Raw genomic sequence first — 18,844 nt, 5'->3', positions numbered from 1 at the left:
AACACGTGTTTCAAATTTGTAGGCTTTACGGTTCTGGAGATTTCGTGATGCCGCGTGAGTAGCATTTCGCTTTTATATAGAGAGATGCTTTAAACGATTGATATCGGTAGCAGAGGTCTATACCGAGGCCAGGGATCAGCCCGGTGCCATCCACAAAGCTCGTCCTTCCCGCTTGGGATGGGAAAGTCGGAGCCGCCTGAGCATAAACCGTCCACAAGTGTGGGGGATACTTACCACCTTCTACTCTGGCTGGCTTTCCATTCAGCTGCGCCCATGATTTTACACCACCGAGTGCTGAATTTGTATTCTGCAGAAGAATTTAGAAAAGTTTACAGGCAGTCCTCGACTTACGACCTCAAAATTTCCATCGCAAAGCAGTTGCTCCACTGAGTGTTGTCCCATTTTACAACCTCTCTTGCTCAGTGAATCACTACAGTTCTCCAGTGAGTAACGTGAATCCAGCGTCCCCCGTTGACGTTGCTTGTGGTCTCCAAAGGAGATGGCATGAACCCAGGATGCTGCAACTGTCCTAAGTACATGCCAGTTGCCAAGCGTTTGAATCCGAATGCCCGTCTTTTTGAGCTTGACCACCCATTCTTTGTCCTACTCACCTCCTGGCTGATTGACAGGTTCCGTTTCTGTAAATTGGAGACAGATTTCTGTGAATCCTGCTGCGGCAGCGACTCCCGCGGCTGTGCGGCTGTGCAACTGGAACTGAGACAAAAGGGAGGAGAAAGTGGCTGTCCGAGTCCCTGCTGTGAGTTTTTGTTTTGTTTTTGTAAATCCCGGTTGATTTCACCAAGATTTTTTGGTAAAAGTTGGATTTATGCCCACAATAAACAAATGGCTGTAAAAGTTGATGGGAGTCAACAGAGACGGCTGTAAATTGACTGCTTCGATTAAGGAAAGAAATATAATTAATAATTTTGTTTCCACTTGGAACCCGCTTCTGGACTTTATGCTTGTGGAAAAAATATGACTAAACTATTCAGATGGTTTTTACTTGCTGGGATGAAGGAGGAAGTTATTTTCTTTCTTTTCCTTGTCTTTTATACACCTTTTAAATACTTTTTGCATTTTTACACTCCTTGCAGTATATGTCTTTTTCTTCTTCTTGTGGCTTACTATTAAGAGTTTAATACTTAAGAATTTAATATTAAGAGTTGGGTTAATATTAAGAGTTGGGTCCCACAATGGATGAATGGCTGCAAAAGTAGATGGGAGTCAGCTATACATTGACTGCTTCGATTATGGAAGAAATAACAATTAGTTTTGTTCCACCTTGGAAACCACTTCTGAACATTATACTTGTGGAATCAATATGACCAAACAACTATTCAGATGCTCTTTACTTGCTGGGATGAAGGAAGTAATCACTTTTTTTTTTCCCTTTCTTTTTTCTTTTATACACCTTTTCTATACTTGTGGTATTGCATTTCTATGCTCCTTGCGTACGTGTTTCTTAAAACTTGCAATAATTAATAAAACAATGAAAAAATGGGGGAAAGATTCTGTGGCCATAACCTACCACAATAACATTCAGCTGCTGTCATCCCTGAAGTGTCTCATCCCGACCCAGGCCCTCCCAAGAGCATGAAGCAAACTCCTTCTCCTGACAAAACCCCCTTTTATTAATGGACTGTGAATTCTGCTCCTTCACCTCCAGCAAAGTCTTTCAAGGGAGGATTTACGGTCACAGACCTTCTCTGGCTTGGAGGGCTGCCAGGCATAAAATCTGCAGAACTTGGCCAGGAGCCTCGGAGAGTCAGGAACCAATGAAGCGAACTAATTGTCTCCTGCAAACTCCACTCCCCTTCCGCTCCGCTTATATTTCCTGTTCTTTAGCTCTTCCCTTTGTCTGGCAACTGTGCGCATGCGCACACTGGGAACAGGCTCCAGCTGTTCTTCTGCCTCTCTGATGTCTGACTCTAAAGGCAGCTGATAAATGGGATACGGCCCTCTGCCCCCCCTCTGCCTCCGACACAGAGCCCTCACCATCCGAGCCTTCCCCAGACTCCAGGACTGGCCCATCTTCCTCCCCAACCTCCCCACTGTCCGACTCTGCTGCCAGCTCTGCTGACCGGCCACAACAGGTTGGTCCTTCCAAAGGAAGGAAGGTGAAGACGGCCGGCCGGCTCACCTCTTTTGCTCTGGAGGGTCCTGCTTGTTTGCCCATCCTGTTCCGTCCTTCGGCACGATGATGATGTTGGGGTCGTTTCCTTTATGCTCCGATTTCAAACTTGGCAAGTTGGCAGGAGGGGGCATGCGCCGCGCGGAAGCAACTTTCCCGAGACTCTGCAAGCCATGTCTAGGAATCACTAGCAAGAGAAAGAGAGGGAATAACCCAGACCCATTATCCTCAGCACGGATTGCAACAAGCAACTGCTATTCTAGGCCATAGACGGACATCCGAGTGAGGCACCTCCCTCCCAGTTACGCCGTTTTCAGATGCAGGTTCTCCTCAACCGACGGCCATTTGTTTCATGGCCGTTCGGCACTAAAAAAAAAAATGATTTGAAATTGTTTTTCACTTTTCAGACACTTGGCAACTGACTCATATTTATGACGGCTGCAACATCCCGGTGTGTGTGTATCGCATGATCCCCTTTTGTGGCAGATTCGCTATCTAATTTTAAGAGCTGAGGTGATTCACTTAGCGACCGTGGCAAGAAAGGTTGCAAAATGGGGCAAAGCTCACTTAACAGATGTCCCACTTAGCCACAGCAATTTGGGGATGATCAATTGTGGTCATAAGTCGAAGACTACCTGCATTGATAAGTGAAGGAATATGTCCACCTCACAAACACATAAACGTTTCATCCCAAGCACAACCCAATCAGATCCGTTGCACCCAAAAGCATTGGGGGGGGGGGGGAATGTGGGATCACCGGGTGGTACCCCATCCATCTCATAACCAGCTTCCCTTCCAAAGCCAGATGGGCAGGTGCAAATGTTATCGAAAGAAGGCTGATTTAAACACACACACACACACACACACACACATCCCTTGTTGCCACTCCTTCCCAACATGGCTCACCTGTACTTCTAACTGTTTCTACTGACTTTCCTTTATATTTATCAAACAGGCTGAGTGTGCTGTACTTGGTTTTCCCATCCTTTCCCTTGGTTATTTGCCCCGAACGATCGGACATCGCGATGAAAGGTCATCGAGTAAGGAAATTTCTCTGCACCGCTCCTGATCTGCCTGCAGGGAAGACAGAAAGCAAAAAAGGCGATAAAATAAATATTAAAGAGGAGCCAGCAGTCTGAAATTCTTCAATGGCCCAGGTTGTCTGATCTGAAAATGCCCCTGGGAAAAAATATTTTTGAAACCAGGAGCCAGAATCCTATCGCTGCAGAGAGACACAGGGGATGAAAAGATAAGGGGTAGCTTTGGCCATTTATGGTTGTGCTGAAGACGTTCCACCTGCTTCTTGAATTTACCCATTTTCTAAGTTTATGCAATGTATTATTATTTTTTTGACCTATCAACTGAGCTACTTGTCTTGGCACAACAATTCCTTGGGGGTGGGGGGAATAAAAAACAGACCAACTTTAGAACTAACCACCACAACAGGATAACTGAGTCGGAAAGGACCTTGGAGGACTTCTATTCCAACCCCCTGACCGAGCAGGAGAGGAGGAGGAAGAAATAATGGGAGAAGATCGGAATGAGAGGGAGGGAGGGAGGGAGGGAGGGTTTTTCTAATTTTACAAACAACACAAACTTTCATCTCAGCCAACAGCCTCCCAAAAAGAATTTCCCCATTTCAGTTTTAGTAGAATTTCTGCTTCCAAAACAGTCCATCATAACATCTGGATAAAGGTACCACAGCTCTTCTGCCTGACCGCCTGCAGACAACAACTCTACACACCAACTCTGTGCACTCCAGGAGGTTTAAAACAAACCCCTAAAACGACAACTTTTTTTTTTTAAATTATCCATTTTCATAGGGCTGTGTGCAATTTTTCAAATTGATTTGTTTCCAAGCCCAAAAGCAGCTTTCTCGTTGGGCGTGCAAAATCATTCAATTTGATTCAGGAAATGTTTTGAGCCCCAAGCGGAAATGTTTTGTTTTGCTATTTCAAAACACACACACACACACACACAGTTTGGTGGGGCTTAAATTCTGAACGCTGGGGAAGCAAATTATGAAGGAAAACCCTGAAATGGAGCAATTGGGATTCAGTTTACCATTTTTGATAGTTAAGGCTAAATTTCAAGCTTCTTTAAGAAAAAAATAAAACCGCCCCTCAAATCCATTTTTTCATTTCTTAGACAGGCCAATGGAAACATCAGAAAGCATGCACAAATTAAGGGAATTTGTGAGATATTTTCTGGGAAGAAAAAAAATAGGGTAAATAACTGGAAAGACTGGGGTGGGTGGGTGAAATAAAGGGCATATAGTGATGCTAACTACATGTAAAAATTGAATAATGACAAAGAGCTTTGTAAAGAGAATAATACTGTGGAAATTGGAATAGCAAAGCTATGGTTAAAAATGATTAATTTATAAAGATAAATTAATAGTAATTGGTTGAAGACAAAAAGAAAAGGGTGTTTATCAATGATATGTAAGCTCAAATGAATTAATGCAAAAAAGATAAAGGATTATATAAAAGAGAGGAATATTGATAAAAGTGGAAAGATTAGAATATATTGAAACTATGATTATAAATAGGATGCATAAGATGTGATCTGGTCCACACTCTGTCCAGAGAGTATGATGGGAAAAAAAAATTGTAATGAGATTTGTTTTTTTTTAAAAGGAAAATGTGCATAAATTTTAATCTGGCACTATCATGGGCTACCCTTTGCCAGCTTGACGTTTCAGAGAATGATGGAGCAGATTGTTTGGAAAGGGACCCTAGACAGCATCTGGTACCTTTCCAAGGTGGGCGTCTTTCGCTAATCAACTCCATTTCCAGAAATGATTCTATGGGTCTCACGTAACACCCAATCTGCTTTTCAACTCTGAATCTGTTTTAATGCACGCTCAGCTCTCTTTCTATTCGTTTTAATACCTTTTTTTTTTGGCAAAATTTGTTATTCTTAGCTGCGAAGTCGTGTCCGACCCATCGTGACCCCATGGACAACATTCATCCAGGCCTTCCTGTCCTCTCGCATCCCATGGAGTCTATTTAAGCTCAGGCCAACTGCTTCATCCAGCCACCTCCTTCTCTGCCTTCTTCTTCTTCTTCTTCTTCTTCTTCTTCTTCTTCTTCTTCTTCTTCTTCTTCTTCTTCTTCTTCTTCTTCTTCTTCTTCTTCTTCTTCTTCTTCTTCTTCTTCTTCTTCTTCTTCTTCTTCTTCTCCTGCCCTCCATCGTTCTCAGCATGAGGCTCTTCTCCAGGGAGTCCTTCTTCCTTCTCCTTAGGTGGCCAAAGTCTTTGAGTTTCACCTTCAGGATCCGGCCTTCTGAAGAGCAGCCGGGGTTGATATCCTCTAGGACTGACCGGTTGGATGGCCTTGCAGTCCAAAGGGACTCAATGCAGGAGTCTTCTTCTCCAGCACCACAATTTGACCAGGCTGTAAATTGCAAAATTTACAGCATGGTAATTTTTTTTTTCAGATTTTGTGCAGAGAATGGCACCAATATTGGTTTTCTCAATTCACACAAGTTCAAAGCTGGCTTGACTCTTTGAATTAGGATCAGAAAGTGTTGTCTGCGGAACAGGAGTTACTGTTTAACAGTAATTCCAGTTTTCAAGTAGCTTTTTTTAGTAAAGCAGAGCCAAACAGATTGACACAATATCTCAATATCAACTTGCAAGGGTGAGTGTGTCAAGGCAGCCTCCCTCAGCCACCAAGAAAGAAACAACCACTTGACTCCATCTGGCAGAATTAACTTTTACTGGTCTATGAAAAGACAGCAGCTGAGCAAGGCAAGATCTGAGGCAAAAGCACGTGAAATCACAGACACCAATACGTGACCCAACCCTCTTCCCCTGGTAACCCTCATCCCACAGTCCAATCTGCGAATCCCTCAGGTGTCAGGCGAGTCCCATCTTCGAAAAGCATCATCAGGCTGGTATGCAGGACAGGTGGCCTTGGCGGCTCCCATCACTATCTCCAGCACGGAACTAAACTCCCTTTTCACAATCTCTCCTGAGCTTGTCAATCAGAAAGGTTCGAATCCCTCGTGCCGCATAACGGAGTGAGCTCCCGTGACTTGTCCCAGCTTCTGCCCACCTAGCGGAAGCAGTTCAAAAGCACATAAACATGCAGATGGGAAAATGGGGACCACCTTTGGTGGGAAAGGAACAGCGTTCTGTGCGCCTTCGGCATTCGGTCATGCCGGCCACAAGACCTCGGGGACGTCTTGGGACAGCACTGGCTCTTTGGCTTTAAAACTGAGATGAGCACCATCGCCCCCTAGAGTCAGGAACGACTAGCAGAGATGTGGGAAGGGGAACCCTGACAAGCAAAATCAATGTGTCAGGATTTTAAAGAATAGATCCATAGCAAGCAGAATTCCGAGGCAGGTAGATTCCTCAAAGAACAGTTTTATTAGAAAATAATAAATAATAATCATATCTGGTGAAAGCCGACTCTGTGGCTGTATGGCTCCCACTCCCTCAAGGAAGCTCGAAACATTCTTAAAGATCCTTCTCATCCCACCCCGGACAGCCTTTTTTTGAACTATTTCCATCTAGCAGGACAATAAAAAGAAGGTCAGATAGGCTGAAAAACAGCTTCTATCCCAGAGCAGTAACTATATTGAATTCTAGAGTATAAAAGGTAAAGATTCCCCTCGCACGAATGTGGTAGTCATTCCCGACTCTAGGGGGCGATGCTCATCTCCGTTTCAAAGCCAAAGAGCCAGAGCTGTCCAAAGACGTCTCTGTGGCCATGTGGCCGGCATGGTGGCATCAATGCTGAAGGCGCACGGAGCGCTGTTCCCTTCCCACCAAAGGTGGTCCCTATTTTTCTACCTGCGTTTTTCACATGCTTTCAAACTGCTAGGTTGGCAGAAGCTGGGACAAGTCACGGGAGCTCCCTCCGTTACGCGGCACGAGGGATTCGAACCGCCGACCTTTCTGATCGACAAGCTCAGCTAGCCACTGAGCCACCGCGTCCCTACTGTACAGTGCACTATTAATGCAATATTAGGGGTTTTCAATTTAATTGTATAGAATGTGGGTGTGTCTTTTTGTTTTATTTTTATAGTTTCCTTATATATGATGTATGCACTGAAAATGGCATTCAATTTCATTGTAGAGGTGCAATGACAATAAAATAAGTTAAATTAAATTAAACTAAATTGACTAACTAACTCTAAAGGTTCCCACAGTTATCACTTGGTTAAAAGAGAAAGTTTTCCCACAACCCCAAACAATCAGTCCAATCTTGTTGTCTGGTGACCTCCTCCCTCCCTCCCTCCCTCCCTCCACGGCCCACGTGTGAGAATGTCCTTGGTTCTCAAGAGAGAGCACTTTGTTTTGGCTACACAAACCCTTCTATCTCTAATCCCCCCTCCCGTTCCCTCAACTCCAGTGTGGCAACATGGAAGCTCCAATATGGAGGTCAGCTTCAGGGTTGACACAATGAGGAAATTTGATTCACTTAACAACCATGTTACTAATGTAACTTCTGCAGTGATTCACTGAACCACCGTGGCAAGAAAGATCGTAAAATGGCACAAAACTTGCTTAACAACTGTCTCGCTGCCAAGTGATCACCATTTGTAACTGTCCCTGCTGGCTTCCAAAAAGCAAAGTCAATTGGGGAGTAACTGGCAAAATTTGGCAAGACTTACTTACCAAGTCCCATGCTTCACATGGAAATTTTGGTGTTCTGACCTAGGTCGCTTTTCATACTTATGACCGTCATGGCATCCCCATGGTTACATGATCAAACTTCAGCCTCTTGGCAACTGACTCACATTTATGACGGTGGCAGTGTCTCCGGGGTCACGTGAGCCCCTTTTGCAACCTTCTGACAAGAGAAGTCGATGGTGGAAGCTGGGATGACTAGCTTGACAACTGCAGGGATTCATTTAACCACTGTGGCAAGAAAGGTTGTAAAATGGGGCAAAACTCACTTAACAACTGTCTTGCTTAGTCACATTTTTGGGTTCAGTCGTAAGTCAAGGATTCCCTATGAAGATTTTTCCAACTACATTTTTTTTTCTGGAAGAATTGATAGAAATATTTCACTACTGTTCTTGATTTCCTTAAACCTGGACTCTCATGGTGGTCTCCCATCCTAGCCACAGATGATAAGCACCTCTACTTCTTCTTTCCCAGAAACCAATTTTATGGCAATTGCAATTTTATGTGTAATTTTATCGCACATTTTATGGCGAATCTAATTACAGTTTTAAATTACTTTCCCCTCACAATGGACCAGCATCGATGTCGGTTTTTCCATCCTGGAATCTCACAGCAATCTCTAATATTTGTCATGAGAGAGAAAAACTAAGTAGATATTCAGACAAACCTACCAAAATATATCTATATATTACATGGGAAATAATATATGACAAATTCCAGCCTCTTGATGTGAGGCAGCAGGAGTATAATTATCTGCTTTTTTTCCATCAACATGTTAAAAGCATGCATCCAGAAACCCATTTTTAAAAGTAGTTTATTTAATTTGGGGTTACAGGGCTGGGAAAACAAAGACAGTGGTGCACGGCCTGATTTTTAGAAACCCACAAGATACCAAAACAAACAAACTTAGCTTAGGCAACCGAAGAGGGGGGAGGGGGGAGGACAACCAGTGTCTGGTTTGAGAAATCAAAATAGGAAATAATGAAAAATCAAAAGGCAACCTAAATAAGAAACTGCATGCTAAAACTTTTTTTAAAAAAAATCAGGAGACAACACAAAATTACAAACTGCAAGCTGGAAAAATCAGCAGGACAGAGGGGAAAAAAACCTTGTAGAAGGGCCAGATAATTTAAAAACAGGGTGCAAAAATGTACACACAAACACGCACACACCCTCCTCCCACAAGATTTTTGCCCTCAAGAGATTGCTACAAATATGAAACCATAAACTTTGGGGACACCACAAAGGATCAACCATGTTGCAACAGGGGAGAGCCACGCTTAGCAAATATAAACATAAATCTGTGTTGCTACAATTCTTCTTCCAAATGACAAATAAACAAAGAAAAAGCAGCAAAAAAAAAATGATCTCTATTTGCCACACAACTCTCCCCGCAGGGTCAAGCTGTGCCTGGTTTTTTAATCTACTAGATCCACGAAGACAGGTTCTAAGGTATAATAACCAATGCCAAATCCGGCGAAACAACTGGCTGCTGTGATACAATTGTATAATAATAAAAAATATCCCACAAACCCCATCACAACATTGCACACAGTTTTGCTCACAGCAGGAAATCTGGAAGGCAACCTTTGAATTAAACTGTGTCACCAGTTTGGGATTCCTGCTGGGACACACACACACACACACACACACCTTTAAAAAAGTAATAAGACACAAGCCATGTGCAAAATCCAGGTAAAAGGAGATGCTTAAAGCAGTTAATAAAACAAAGCCACCCAACAGGATCCCACAGAGTGGTGCGCACCGAAACACGCTTTCATGTTTATCACCCACAATACCCAACACACTTGCGGCATGTCTCCAAACCAGCCCCCCCCCCTTCCATCAACACTGTCCCCCGCAACACCCAAAAATGCAACCTAAAACACCACAGAAATGCCAATTTTGGCAACGCTCCCCCCAAAATAAGCATCATTTTTTTAAAAGAAAACATATTTTTTCTCTAGCGCATGAAAATAAAAAAAAAAGAGATGGAAGCCATTGCTCGCTCTGCTGGGAAACGCCAGGTGTGTCGTAGCGAAAAATGGAGAGAGAGAGAGAGAGAGAGAGAGAGAGAGAGAGAGAGAGAGAGAAAGAGAGAAAAAGAGAGAGAGAGAGAAAGAGAGAGATGCCCGTGGTATCTTTGAGGATCTTTTTTTGGGCCAAAAGACAAGCAGGAAAACCAGGATGGCATCGCTTGATGTCCAGCAAGGTAGCCCAGCGGGCAGTTTTGGTAGCCTCTGGTACCCTGGGTGGCATGGATGATCTGGGGAGGGAGTCAGCATCACCCCAAGGCCTGGCTGGCTAGGCGACACCCGCAACCAAAACAATGGAAAAAGCTAACCCTGGTTGAACAGCAGCACAAAATGGCAACGGCAACACAAACACACACACACACACAAATACACAAACCAGGGGGGGGGGGGCCTCAAAAGGCCAGTTCGGCTCAGATCCAGGAAGAGGGGAAAAGCAAAATAAAAAAAAAAAAGGAGAGGGAGAGGGAAATAAAATGCCATTGAGCCAGGATTAAACGTGTTGTTGTTGTTGTTGTTGTTTTACCAAAAATCGGGTTGTTTGCATAAAAAGAGGGAAGGGGCTGAGGGTAGATGGGAGGGAGAGGCAGCCAGGAAATATATATATAAATATATATATAAGAGGGGGGGGGCGGCTTCGACAGGCCCCTGCCAGCCCAGGACGGCCTCCAAAGCTCCCCCTCCCCAGATTTAAAGAGGGGGGGGGTCTGTTACAAAAGCACTCAAAATACGAATTTGAAAACCGCGGGGGGGGGAGGGAGGGGGGGCGTCCCCCTCCCGTGCAGCGTCCTTGCAACCATTGCAAAACAACAACAACCCCCCCACCCCTTGAAATGCCCCCCTCCCCTCTGCACAGCAACCCCTCTGATTCTTTGCAATGGGGGGGGGGGGGAGGGCAGAAAAGCAGGAGGCGAGGATGCTTCGCTTTGCATTGCGCTTGGAGGCCAGCGAGAGCCAGGCCGGGCCTGCTGCGTCTCCATCTTACGCCCGGCCGCCTCTCCGCCCCCCGGCAGAGCCCCCCATCGCCGCGGCCGCCCCCCGATGCCCACCTGTGGTGCTTGCGGGGAGCCCGGGGCGCCTGGGGAGCCGGGGGTCGGGCGGCCGGGACGCCTGAAGGCGGCGGATTGCGGCGGATTGCGCGGCGGCAGCGGAGCTCGGCGCGGCTTCTGCTGCTGCTGCTGCTGCTGCCTCTCGGCGTCTCGTCGACTGGCCCTCCGCCTCTCGCCGCCGCCGCCTCCCTTCCTCCGCCTCCGCCTCCTCAGCAAGGCCTACCAGTCCCCGGGCTGGAGTGAGCAGCTCAGCCCGACGCGGACGGGCTGGGGGAAGAGGACAGCGGCACCTGTAGGGCCCGCCGGGGAAAGCAAGGGAGAAGGTGGGGAGGGAAGGAAAGGGAGGGGGGAAGAGAAGGGAGGGAAGGAGGGCGGAAAAGGAGGAAGGAGAAGAAGAGGAGGAAGGTCAGGAAGGGAAAAGGAAGGAAGAGAGGAAAGAAGATAAAGAAAAAAAAGATGAAAATAAGAAAGAAGGAAGCGGGGAGAAGGGAAGAAAGGAGGGAGGGAAAGGAGGAAGGAAGGTCAGGAAGGGAAGAGGGAGGGAGGGAGGGAGGGAGGAAAGAAAGATAAGGAAAAAAGATGAAAATGAGAAAGAAGGGGAAAAAGAAGGGAGGAAAAAGTAAGGAGGAGGAAAGGAAAAGAAAGGGAGGGAAATGAGGAAGGGGGGAAGAGGGGACAGGAAAGAAGGACAGAAAAAGGAAAAATTAGAAGGGAGGGAAGAAAGAATGGAAGAAAATGAGAGAAGAAGAGGTGAGAAAGAAAAAAGAAGGTAAGAAAGGTAGGGGAGGACAAAAGGAAAGAAGGAAGACAAAGAAAAAAGAGGAAGGAAAATGAGAAAGGAAGGCAAGAAAGGGAGAATGAAAGGAAAAATATAGAAAGATTGGAAGGAAAGGGGAGGAAGGAAACACAGGAAGAAAGGAAAGGAAAAAGAAAAGGAAGAAAAGAAGGGAGGGAAAATACGGAAGATTCAGGTCCTTAGAATGAAGGAGCGATAATTCCTCTCCTGAAACTCAGATTATGAAATTGACCAGCCGTAATGGACTAGAATGGGCAAAATGAATTTTTGATTACAGCATTGCTTGATATAGAAAGCTAATGATTCCAGCTTTCTGCATTCAAACTGGGCTTTACCCAACAAACTGTGGTTAATCCCATCCTGGATTTCCTTTTCTACATTGTCACATTGTCCTTGATGCAAGAATCCTTCATCTTGACACTCAGAATCAGTTTATATACTACGCACCTTCTCCCTCCCACCCCCGTTACTACAAATGCCATATTCTCCAGAGATCTATAGATCTCCAAGGCTACCCATCGAAATTGGGAGAACAAATAATACCTAATGCTTTGGGCAAACTTGTAGAAGAGTGAACAAGGGGAGATAGGAGCCAGAAAACAATTTTTAAAAATATGTATTTTTATATGGGGTGTGTGTAGATATGGGTGTGTATGTTGTACATTGCACAGAAGATCTTGCTTTGCGAGATAAGCAGCTATTTAATGTTGATAAATAATAAATACTTTAACAATAAGGCATTTGAGTAATATTTAAATAGTGTATATATTACATATTTTAACAATATTGAATTTTAAAAATATTTAAATGATAAGTATACTACATACTTTAACAATAAGAATTTTAAAAATATTTAAACAGTGTGCATATAACACATACTTTGGAAGGGTGGCTCAGTGGCTAAGACACTGAGCTTGTCAATCAGAAAAGGTCTGCAGTTTGGTGGTTCGAGTCCCTAGCGCCGTGTAACCGAGGGAGCTCCCGTGACTCGTCCCAGCTTCTGCCAACCTAGCAGTTCGATAGCATGTAAAAATACAAGTAGAAAAATAGGAACCACCTTTGGTGGGAAGGGAACAGCATTCCGTGCACCTTTGGCATTGAGTCATGGCAGCCACATGACCACAGAGACGTCTTCGGACAGCACTGGCTCTTCAGCTTTAAAATGGAGACGAGCACCATCGCCCCCTAGAGTCGGGAAGGACTAGCACAGATGTGTGAGGGTAACCTTACCTTTAATACATACCTTAACAATACACAGTTTAAATGTTAAGTCTGTAATGCGCTCTTTAATAATATGCAATTTAAATATATAAAGAGTGCATATGTACAATGTACTTCAACAATCCATAAATAATATTGATTGTGTACATCATTATTTCACCGTCTATTTAAATTAATATGAGTGTTCATTTAAAGCTGTGCCATTTCAAGCAGCAGAAGGAAAATGGTAGGATAATCAGATATGTCCACAAGATGGAGTCCTTGGAAAGCTGAAGAGACAATATTAAGGCCAAATGTCCAAGGGGTGGATTTAGGATGCAAAGTTTATATGAAAGAATCATAGGATAATAGGGTTGGAAGGGACCTTGAAGGTCCTCTAGTCCAACTCCCTGCTCAAGAAGGACACGCTATGCCATCTTGGACAAATTTTTGTCCAATCTCTTCTTCAAAACCTCCACTGATGGAGCACCCACAACCTCTGGAAGCAAGCTGTACCCAAGGATCTGGTTTTTTGTTTTTTTTTTCATCTTTCAAAGAAGTACGTCCATGGGAAGGGAGAGGAATTATTCAAGTCAGAAGTTGTAATGGTATAGAATACAGAATAACGGAGTTGGAAGGGACCTTGGAGGTCTTCTAGTCCAACCCCGTTTGAGTGAGAGACCCTGAACCATCCCAGACAAATGGCTTCCCAGTCGCTTAGAGACCTCTAGTTATAGAGCACCCTCAACTTCTGGCGTTCCCACAATCAGGAAATTTCTCCTTAATTCTAGATTGAATCTCTCAGTAGAGTAGAGTAGAGTAGAATCTGTATACAATAGAATAGAATTAGAATTTGAATAGAACAGAACAGAATAACAGAGTTGGAAGGGACCTTGGAGGTCTTCTAGTCCAACCCCCTGCTTAGGCAGGAAACCCTACACCACATCCTTAATAAGCTTCATTGCTTCTTGTCCTATCTTCAGGGGCTTTGGAGGATAGGTTGACCCTTCTAAACTTCCAGTGTTGCAGTATTCACAACTTCGGAGTTGTGGAGCGTCTTATACTTGGAAAAATACAAAATACGGTATATATGGAATAACAGAATTGGAAGGGACCTTGTTGGTCAAGTAGCAGAGACTATTATACCATATTCCTCTTTGTATCATTCTCTCTGTGGAAAGTTTCTTGGCTGTCTCTGGCGAGCAACTTCCCGTCACCGTAATTTCTCAGAGGCTTCCAAAATACAGTTCAAGTTTTATGCTGATTCAGGCAGAGAATTTCCCTTGCTCAGCTGGCTGAAAACATCTCCCCTTTGCCAACTGCTTCCTGCTTAATCGGGAGCTGAAGAAAACCACCGTCTCAGGCTGCTTCGCCCAACCTATTTTTTTCGGCCAGCTTGGCATCCGTGCTGGCCGAAAGGGCACCGGTCAAGGAGGTCGACAGCACTGCAGGAGAATCTGGCACCTCGGTTTCTGCTGCTTGCAGTTCCTATCTGGTCCTCCATATGTTAGTCCTCAACTTATGATCGCAACCAAACCACATATGTCCGTTGCTAAGCGAGACAGTTGTTGAGTGAGCTTTGCCCCCATTTTACGACCTGTCTTGCCACAGTTGTTAAGAGAATCACTGCAGTTGCTCAGTTAGTCACACGGTCGTTAAGTGAATCTGGCTTCCCCCTTGTGAGAAGGTCGTGAAAGGGGATTACCTCACCCCGAGATGCTGCAACTGTCGTAAATATGAGTCAGTTGCCAAGCGACCAAGGGGATGCTGCAATGGTCGCAAGTGTGAAAACCGGTCACAGGTCACCTTTCTTCACTGCCGTTGTTCTCTTTGAATGGTCTTCCTTTCCACCTCCTATTTTAGTAATCACAAAGGCTTCCCAGATTATTTGGGGTGATGCTGCACTGAAAAAAATCTGTACCTTGGAGATGAATAACACTGAACCTGAGCTATATGGGAATCATTTTATCGATAGTTAGAGAATAAGTATAAGAATTAGAAGTAAAAGGAGGTGTGTAAAATACAGAAAATTTACCGATAGTAAATAGAATTAACAGACTTAAATAATGAAGAGGATTGTTGTAGCATTAGACATTTAAGGTATTGGTATTAAGCTAAGAATAGATTAAATAATGAATATGATTGTAAATGTTAATTGCTGACGCTAAATATTTGTATCCAGACAACACACTGTTTAACAGAAGATGGATCGTTTCTATTAAAATAAAATAAAAACTTTAAGAGCTTTGCAAAGGCAGCTTCGCGGTTCCTTTGGAGCCCGTCCAGCTAAAATTAAAAGGCATCGGACACTTTTTTTTTTTTTAAACAAACTGCTGCAATTGCTTTCTCTGGTGCCTGAATTTTCTTACAGGGGTTCCTTTGAGAGGAAGACCAAGGACTTTCCCCCAGGTCTTTGAATGGAATGCTGGTTGTTTTAAATGAAATTATGCAGGGGATGTTGTCATCATTGCTGGATAGGAAGAAGAAGCATAAAGTGCTAATTAAAGCATTAAAACCCAACCATGCGCAAACGCATTAAATGAGAATGCATTAGGAAGAAGTAAAGAACGGCGTCAATTAGATTTTGATTTCAGCCGGGAGCCTGTTGCCGAAGCAACATGGAATCCTGTAGTCAGAATTCCCAGCTTGAACTGGTCAGCCGCTGTCCAAGGTGCTAGTCCCTTGGACATTGAGTTGATCTTGCCTTGTTTTCAAAAAACTAGGATTAAATTCTTGCTTAGGGCTCACGGTTGGGAAACTTCTCAAACGCCAATGGACTAAAATTCCCAGAGTTTGGGGAGTCCTATTTCACTGATGATAATGTTAATGTGACAATGATGATGATGTTATCCATTCAGTTGTGTCCAACTTTTAGCAATTCTTTTTGCCTTGTCTCTCCATATGTTCTGCTCTTACACTGTGTCTTTAGTTGCTCTATGGTCCGGCTGGTGTCAGATTTGATGGCATCAGATAACAGAAGATAACAGAACAACAGAGTTGGAGGGACCTTGGAGGTCTTCTAGTCCAACCCCCTGCTCAGGCAGGAGACCCTATCCCATTTCAGACAAATGGCTGTCTGGTCTTCTTGAAAACCTCCAGTGATGGAGCTCCCACAACTTCAGAAGGCAACTTCTGTTTCACTGATTGATTGTTCTCACAGTCAGAAAGTTTATCTTTAGTTCCGAGTTGGGTTGTCCCAAAGATGCTCTTTCAAGAGACAACTGGACTTTCTGGTTCTTCTCCAAAGACACTTCACTTCTCATCCAAGAAGCTTCTGGGATTGTGACCGGATATTTGGGAATGGAAGGATTTATATTCCTTGCAGACAGCTGGTCATTTGCATCCTTGGGTCTTTGAGACCACTTGGAGGTTTATCTGTGATGAGAAGTGAAAAGTCTGCACCAGTGTTCTTTCCTTTTACCGCTAACTCTTCCCAACATAATTGCTTTCTCCAGTGAATTCCCACGCATGGCATGGCCAAGGTAAGTGAGTCAGAGTTTTGTGATTTTGCCTTCTAGTAACGTGTCTGGTGTTAGGGGCTCCAATGCTCACTTCTTAGTCATCTTTCCTGTCCAAAGAATTTCAGCAACATCTAAAAGATCATATTGCCCATCCTTGGCTTCATCTTAAAAGATACTTTTGCTTTTTAGATGCTTGTTAGAATATAAATTTGTGAAATATCTTACGGAAAGGGCCAGATTTACAAACCCCATGTTTTGCTGAGCACGCAAGACTTCAAAAGTTTGCAAAAAAATATATCAAGTGGACCTTCATGCATAAATATATTAAGAAAACAGATTAAAATCATCTAGAGCAGTGGTTCCCGAACTTATTTTGGCCATGCCCCTCCAAAGCATCTTTAAAATCCTGATGCCTCCCCTCCCTGTGACATATAATTCTTACTTTACTCAAAAAGTGAACTCTACTCATGCGGAGGAAACGTAAAAGGCCCATTAACTTGGTTTAAGCAAGGTTCAAATGTCCCCCATTTAAAATCAGATTGCCCTCCTGTGGGTTGTGGGCCCCATGTTGGGAACCATTGATCTAGAGTTTGTGGAATCATGGAAGGGATTTTGGAAGTCTTCTAATCCAACCTTAAGGAGACCTTATACCATTCCAGACAAACAGTTCTCCATTATTTTTTTCCTTGAAAGCCTCCAATGATGGAGCGCCCACAACTATAGGAGGCAAGTTTCTCCATTAATCATTCTCACCAACAGAAAATATTTCCTTAATTCGAAGTTGGGTCTCTCTTTATCAAGCTTCCACCTCTTGCTTCTTACCCTGCCCTCAATTGCTTGAGATGCCAGCTTTTCCAAATTTTGGAACCGTAATCTTCCCATTGTTAGCCAACATATTTGGCTAATGAAAACTTGGTGTGTTTCAGCAGTTAATGTTCAAAATCAAAACTCAAATCAAAACTCAAGTCAAATCTCAAATCAAATCAAAAAGTCAACTCAAAGCTTTATTAAGATCATAAACCAGCATAACCAGTTCACATTTAATGTGGAAAGCTTAGGGCCCTCCCAGTTAATTGGCTGGAGGGCTAGGCAGAGGCAATACAATCCCCAAGGCAATTCAAATCAATTACATTACCTTCATTCAATTTGCTCAGAATATTCTCCCCCCTCTCCCAAAACCAGCGACTACAGGAAATTCAGATGCTCTTAGATGGATCTTTGAAACTCATCAGCTCTGAGGATAAAAGAATTATAACAGAGAGTTATCCTTCCGTCTGCAATGGTTGCTATGGAGACGGAAGCAAAATGTTTCCCTTTTGTAGGCAGAATTGTGTGGACCCACTGCTTGTTTGTTTGTTCGTTTTGTTTTTGTTTTGCCTCTCTGCGAGGCTTCAATCTTGTAAAAAGCACCAACAAGTCAGATCAGTTGCTAGTGGTCACCTCCAAAGCATTCATCATTCTCCATCGAAGCTCTTTGACTGAATATTGGAAAGAACGAATAAGGCCAAACTTATCAGACCTTTGATTACAAGTTAAATTCCAGCCCCAGCAAGTGATAAAGACTCCCAAAGATCATGAGAAGATCCCTCATCTTCTAGATCAACAACAACTGAATGGGAAACTGCTGTTGTCCTTCAAGCGCTGCACCAGAGAGAGTATTCTAACTGACTGCCCTCGTGTCTGGTTCGCCAACTGCACAGGGGCAGATAGGACAGACGCTCCAGAGGGCCAACGTCATTGCCCAGAGGATCATGGGTTGCCCCCTCCCCTCTTTGGAAGAGCTTTATGGCTCCCGCTGCCTTAAGGAAGTTCAAAACATTCCCAAAGATTTCAACCCATCCTGGGCACCCCCCCTTTTTTTTTTAACTATTACCATCTGGCAGACGGTACAGGACAATAAAAACAAGGCCAAATAGACTGAAAATAGCTCCTATCCCAGAGCAGGAACCATACTGAATTCTACAGTATAGTGCAATATCGGGTTTTCAATTTCAATTATATAGAATTTAAAGGCTGTATGTTTGTGTTTTTATTTTTATAATTGCAATGTACACTGAAGACAGCATTTAATTTTGTGGTGCAATGACAATAAGGTAAACTAAACTAAATCATCATCCAATGTAGTGGATGGGGAAAATAGCCCTATTTACCTCTAAGTTGTCCTTTCATTGGTCTACTTGACTTTCTTAAAAAATCAAGTCGTTTTGTTCACCCCCATTTTAGCCTCACACTTTATCCGTGAGGTTGGGGGTAGTTGGCTTGCCCTGTAGCACTAAACTATGGTTTGAGTAAGCAAATTGGAGAGGCCACATTTGGATAAATTTTGTCCTGCATGAACTAGAAAAACATTCATTTACTTAAATGAATCCTACGTCAAGGCTCCTTCTCAACCAATGTTACCACGTAAACCACAGCTTATTCATTTGACTCATTCTCTGATGGTAAAGTTGAGCTGACAATTTCACCCCCTTCAAGACTTAACTTGGCTTTGATTGTGCCACCTCAGCCCTTGTTGTTCTGGTTCATGGCT

At 43.7% G+C, this 18,844-nt stretch overlaps 1 protein-coding gene across 4 annotated transcripts in view; it reads right to left on the bottom strand.

Moving 5' to 3' along the window:
• Window positions 1-11,139, bottom strand: part of PRRC2B (proline rich coiled-coil 2B) — a 44,153-nt gene extending 33,014 nt beyond the window's left edge. The window contains exons 1-5 of one of the 4 annotated variants that reach the window (XM_087704949.1): window positions 10,858-11,139; window positions 3,038-3,205; window positions 2,141-2,318; window positions 612-714; window positions 235-307 (exon numbers count right to left, since the gene is read on the bottom strand). In XM_087704949.1, the coding sequence (XP_087561075.1) occupies window positions 235-307; window positions 612-714; window positions 2,141-2,318; window positions 3,038-3,152 (469 nt within the window). In that variant the 5' untranslated portion in view covers window positions 3,153-3,205; window positions 10,858-11,139. The remainder of the gene's footprint in view (window positions 1-234; window positions 308-611; window positions 715-2,140; window positions 2,319-3,037; window positions 3,206-10,857) is intronic. The other 3 variants (XM_087704946.1, XM_087704947.1, XM_087704945.1) reach the window with 3 other exon arrangements.
• Window positions 11,140-18,844: the final 7,705 nt, after the last annotated feature.

The sequence above is a fragment of the Thamnophis sirtalis genome, unplaced genomic scaffold (genome assembly GCF_051295495.1).
Source record: "Thamnophis sirtalis isolate CommonGarterSnake01/CBP01778 unplaced genomic scaffold, rThaSir2_p1.2 scaffold_2, whole genome shotgun sequence".
Lineage (NCBI taxonomy): Eukaryota > Metazoa > Chordata > Lepidosauria > Squamata > Natricidae > Thamnophis > Thamnophis sirtalis.
The sequence above is the reverse complement of the archived record's forward strand: the minus strand, read 5'-3'. Positions and strand labels throughout refer to the sequence as shown.